This window comes from Oncorhynchus gorbuscha, unplaced genomic scaffold, assembly GCF_021184085.1.
Source record: "Oncorhynchus gorbuscha isolate QuinsamMale2020 ecotype Even-year unplaced genomic scaffold, OgorEven_v1.0 Un_scaffold_9077, whole genome shotgun sequence".
In the NCBI taxonomy this organism is placed as follows: domain Eukaryota; kingdom Metazoa; phylum Chordata; class Actinopteri; order Salmoniformes; family Salmonidae; genus Oncorhynchus; species Oncorhynchus gorbuscha.
Window position 1 is genome coordinate 8,099 of NW_025752123.1, and position 5,291 is coordinate 13,389.

The 5,291-nt window shown below is 48.7% G+C and overlaps 1 protein-coding gene across 1 annotated transcript; it reads right to left on the minus strand.

Annotated features, from left to right (window-relative positions):
- Nucleotides 1–951: 951 nt before the first annotated feature.
- LOC124030057 (MAP7 domain-containing protein 1-like) lies at nt 952–4,016 on the minus strand. Its single transcript, XM_046341567.1, has 4 exons — nt 3,488–4,016; nt 3,062–3,294; nt 1,634–1,851; nt 952–1,017 (listed from the first exon to the last, which is right to left on the minus strand). The coding sequence occupies exons 1-4, from the start codon at nt 3,712–3,714 to the stop codon at nt 952–954; spliced, it is 744 nt and encodes a 247-aa protein (XP_046197523.1). The 5' UTR covers nt 3,715–4,016.
- Nucleotides 4,017–5,291: the final 1,275 nt, after the last annotated feature.

Genomic DNA, 5,291 nt, shown 5'->3' on the forward strand with positions numbered 1-5,291 from the left:
ACCCTGAGGATAGGAGTGTATTGTAAGATGAGAGAGAACCGAGGATAGGAGTGTGTTGTAAGATGAGAGAGAACCCTGAGGATAGGAGTGTATTGTAAGATAAGAGAACCCTGAGGATAGGAGTGTATTGTAAGATAAGAGATGAGAGAGAGAACCCTGAGGATAGGAGTGTATTGTAAGATAAAAGTGAGAGAGAACCCTGAGGATAGGAGTGTATTGTAAAGATAAGAGAACCCTGAGGATAGGAGTGTATTGTAAGATGAGAAGAACCTGAGGATAGGAGTGTATTGTAAGATGAGGAGAGAACCCTGAGGATAGGAGTGTATTGTAAGATCAGAGAACCCTGAGGATAGGAGTGTATTGTAAGATAAGAGTGAACCCTGAGGATAGGAGTGTATTGTAAGATAAGAGATGAGAGAGAACCCTGAGGATAGGAGTGTATTGTAAGATAAGAGATGAGAGAGAACCCTGAGGATAGGAGTGTATTGTAAGATAAGAGTGAACCCTGAGGATAGGAGTGTATTGTAAGATAAGAGTGAACCCTGAGGATAGGAGTGTATTGTAAGATAAGAGTGAACCCTGAGGATAGGAGTGTATTGTAAGATAAGAGAGAACCCTGAGGATAGGAGTGTATTGTAAGATAAGAGAGAACCCTGAGGATAGGAGTGTATTGTAAGATAAGAGTGAACCCTGAGGATAGGAGTGTATTGTAAGATAAGAGATAAGAGTGAACCCTGAGGATAGGAGTGTATTGTAAGATAAGAGATGAGAGAGAACCCTGAGGATAGGAGTGTATTGTAAGATAAGAGATAAGAGTGAACCCTGAGGATAGGAGTGTATTGTAAGATAAGAGTGAACCCTGAGGATAGGAGTGTATTGTAAGATAAGAGTGAACCCTGAGGATAGGAGTGTATTACCTTCTTCCTCTCCATTCGTTCAGCCTCCTCTTTCTCAAAGTGTTTCTCTCTCCGTCCTCACTCGCTCTGCCTCCTCCTTCTTACGACTCTCCTCCTCTCTCTGAGAACACACAGAGAGAGAGAGACAGAGAGGGGAGAGAGAGAGGGAGGGGGAGAGAGAGAGAGAGAGAGACAGAGGGGGGAGAGAGAGGGAGAGGGAGGGTGGGGAGAGAGAGAGAGAGACAGAGAGGGGGAGAGAGAGGGAGGGTGGGTGGGGAGAGAGAGAGAGAGAGAGAGAGAGAGAGAGAGAGAGAGAGAGAGAGAGAGAGAGAGAGAGAGAGAGAGACAGAGAGGGGAGAGAGAGAGACAGAGAGAGAGACAGAGGGGGGTGGGGAGAGAGAGAGAGGGAGAGGTTGGGTGGGGAGAGAGAGAGAGAGAGAGACAGTGGGGGGAGAGAGAGAGAGAGGGTGGGGAGAGAGAGAGAGAGAGAGAGAGAGAGAGAGAGAGAGAGAGAGAGAGACAGGGGGTGGGGGAGAGGAGGGAGGGAGAGGGTGGGTGGGGAGAGAGGGAGAGAGAGGTAGAGGGTGGGTGGGGAGAGAGGGAGGGAGAGTGTGGGAGGGGAGAGAGAGAGGGGAGAGAGAGAGAGAAAAGGAAGGCCACTAAATGTCCATGAATTCTCATTCTATAAAAACTATTCCCCTTCATCGACTCCATTAGTGTGTTCCCATTTATCTGACCTGTTTCTGCCGTCTCTCCTCCACCTCTCGTCTCTCGTCTTCCTCCCTCCTTATCTTCTCCTTCACCTGCCTCTCTTCCTCCTCTCTCTCCCTCTGTTCCTCTTCTCTCTCCCTCTGTTCCCGGGCTTGTCTACGTTTCTCTGCCAGGATTCGAACTGCGTCCTCTGCGTCTGTGGTGACAGCTGTAGGCCTTTGGGCTGTGGGACTGCCCACACACTCTATAAACACACACACACACACACACCTGTCACGTGGCTGTACGATTGCTGTGATGTGGACGATTCACCAAAACAGTTTGAAACAAGCAGAATGATGAACTGTCCTCAGGTTGTAGCAGCAATAACACAACACAGTGCTGCTGTGTGGCTAGTTCTGTCTGTCTGCTGCTGTGTGGCTAGTTCTGTCTGTCTGTCTGTCTGCTGTGTGGCTAGTTCTGTCTGTCTGCTGCTGTGTGGCTAGTTCTGTCTGTCTGTCTGCTGTGTGGCTAGTTCTGTCTGTCTGCTGTGTGGCTAGTTCTGTCTGTCTGCTGCTGTGTGGCTAGTTCTGTCTGTCTATCTGCTGTGTGGCTAGTTCTGTCTGTCTGCTGCTGTGTGGCTAGTTCTGTCTGTCTGTCTGCTGTGTGGCTAGTTCTGTCTGTCTGTCTGCTGTGTGGCTAGTTCTGTCTGTCTGTTGCTGTGTGGCTAGTTCTGTCTGTCTGCTGCTGTGTGGCTAGTTCTGTCTGTCTGGTGTGTGGCTAGTTCTGTCTACTGCTGTGTGGCTAGTTTTGTCTACTGCTGTGTGGCTAGTTCTATCTACTGCTGTGTGGCTAGTTCTGTCTGTCTGCTGTGTGGCTAGTTCTGTCTGTCTGCTGCTGTGTGGCTAGTTCTGTCTGTCTACTGCTGTGTCTGTCTGTCTGTCTGTCTACTGCTGTGTCTGTGTGTACTACTGTGTCTGTGTGTACTACTGTGACTGTGTGAACTACTGTGTCTGTGTATCTGTGTGTACTACTGTGTCTGTGTATCTGTGTATACTACTGTGTCTGTGTATCTGTGTATACTACTGTGTCTGTGTATCTGTGTATACTACTGTGTCTGTGTGTCTGTGTGTACTACTGTGTCTGTGTGTCTGTGTGTCTGTGTGTCCTACTGTGTCTGTGTGTCTGTGTGTACTACTGTGCCAGTGTGTCTGTGTGTACTACTGTGCCTGTGTGTCTGTGTGTACTACTGTGCCTGTGTATCTGTGTGTACTACTGTGCCTGTGTATCTGTGTGTACTCCTGTGTCTGTGTGTCCTCCTGTGTCTGTGTGTCTGTGTGTACTACTGTGTCTGTGTGTACTACTGTGTCTGTGTGTACTACTGTGTGTCTGTGTGTACTACTGTGCCTGTGTGTCTGTGTGTACTACTGTCTGTGTGTACTACTGTGTCTGTGTGTCTGTGTGTACTACTGTGCCTGTGTTTGGGCTGGCTCTGGATTGGCCCAGGGTCTGAGGGTGGGGCTGGGAGGGGGTCAGACCCCCGTGGTCTCCCTCAGGTCCTCCTGCTGACTGCGGTCCAATCAGACACAAGGACAGGCCCTCTGGCACCGTCCTACTGGGCCTGAGGTTCCCCACATCCCCCCCACTGGAAGACCACAGCTGCTTGGGGGTGGAGGGGCGAGGGGACGGCTTCTCTCTCTGGGGTGGTCTGGAGGAGGGGGGGGGGTGAAAGAGGAGAGAGATGAAATGGCACCCTGTTCCTTACATAGTGCACTACTTTTATCCAGAGCGTTAGGTTATGACCCACTAACTGTAACAGAGAGATGAGGTCGTTTAGTCTAGTGGCGTAATTTAGAGATATTAGAATTATCTGTTCTCTATGAGCTGCTATTTCCACCAACCTGCCAGGCGAGGGCGCTGTCACTCCACTCTGCTGTTTCTGTGGCGACCGGGACATGTTGGCAGTGGGTGTGGTCAGAGGGGGTGTGGCCAGAGGGGGTGTGGTCAGAGGGGGCGTGGTCAGAGGCATGGAGAGGTTGCTCCAAGACTTTCTGACTGAGTCCCTATTTTTATCCTTACACACACAAATACAGAGAGACACACACGAATGAGGGGTGATAAAGGCCATAAATTAACCAAAGGAACAACTTGTTGAACGTGCCTCAACGTGTACATTTCTTTTTTAAATTTTATTGTCACACATGGTCGTGTGATTTATATATACACTATATATACAAAAGTATGTGGACACCACTTCAAATGAGTGTATTAGGGTCCATAGACCAGGGCCCGTAAGACAGTATAAAGCAGAGTGAGTGGATTCGGCTATTTCAGCCACACCCGTTGCTGACAGGTGTATAAAAAAATCGAGCACACAGCCATGCAATCTCCATAGACAAACATTGGTAGTAGAATGGTCCTCACTACCGAGTTCCAAACTGCCTCTGGAAGCAACGTCAGCACAACAACTGTTCGTCGGGAGCTTCATAAGACAAATCTGGGTTTGGCAGATGCCAGGAGAAGCGACACCTGTGCCAATGCATAGTGCCAACTGTAAAGTTTGGTGGAGGAGGAATAATGGTCTGGGGCTGTTTTTCATGATTCAGGCCCCTTAGTTCCAGTGAAGGGAAATCTTAACGCTACAGCATACAATGACATTCTAGACGATTCTGTGCTTCCAACTTTGTGTCAACAGTTTGGGGAAGACTCTTTCCTTTTTCAGCATGACAATTCCCCTGTGCACAAAGTGAGATCCAAACAGAATTTGTTCATCAAGATCAGTGTGGAAGAACTTGACTGACCAGCACAAAGCCCTGACCTCAACCCCATCCACCACTTTTGGGATGAATTGGTTCACCGACTGCGAGCCAGGCCTAATCGCCCAACATCAGTGCCCGACCTCACTAATGCTCGTGGCTGAATGGAAGCAAGTCCCTGCAGCAATGTTCCAACATCTAGTGGAAAGTCTTCCCAGAAGAGTGGAGGCTGTTATAGCAGCAATGTTCCAACATCTAGTGGAAAGCCTTCCCAGAAGAGTGGAGGCTGTTATAGCAGCAATGTTCCAACATCTAGTAGAAAGCCTTCCCAGAAGAGTGGAGGCTGTTATAGCAGCAATGTTCCAACATCTAGTGGAAAGCCTTCCCAGAAGAGTGGAGGCTGTTATAGCAGCAATGTTCCAACATCTAGTGGAAAGTCTTCCCAGAAGAGTGGAGGCTGTTATAGCAGCAATGTTCCAACATCTAGTGGAAAGCCTTCCCAGAAGAGTGGAGGCTGTTATAGCAGCAATGTTCCAACATCTAGTGGAAAGCCTTCCCAGAAGAGTGGAGGCTGTTATAGCAGCAATGTTCCAACATCTAGTGGAAAGCCTTCCCAGAAGAGTGGAGGCTGTGTAGCTCAGTTGGTAGAGCATGGCGCTTGTAACGCCAGGGTAGTGGGTTCGATCCCCGGGACCACCCATATGTAGAATGTATGCACACATGACTGTAAGTCGCTTTGGATAAAAGCGTCTGCTAAATGGCATATATTATTATAGCAGCAATGTTCCAACATCTAGTGGAAAGCCTTCCCAGAAGAGTGGAGGCTGTTATAGCAGCAATGTTCTAACATCTAGTGGAAAGCCTTCCCAGAAGAGTGGAGGCTGTTATAGCAGCAATGTTCCAACATCTAGTGGAAAGCCTTCCCAGAAGAGTGGAGGCTGTTATAGCA

Excerpts from the sequence above, each read along its gene's own strand:
- LOC124030057 (XM_046341567.1), bottom strand. The coding sequence starts at position 3,714 with ATGGCCTTTATCACCCCTCATTCGTGTGTGTCTCTCTGTATTTGTGTG. Across the intron at positions 3,295-3,487 it reads ACAGCGCCCTCGCCTGGCAG|ACCACCCCAGAGAGAGAAGC; the intron begins GTTGGTGGAAAT and ends CCCCTCCTCCAG. Across the intron at positions 1,018-1,633 it reads AGGAGAGACGGCAGAAACAG|AGAGAGGAGGAGAGTCGTAA; the intron begins GTCAGATAAATG and ends GTGTGTTCTCAG.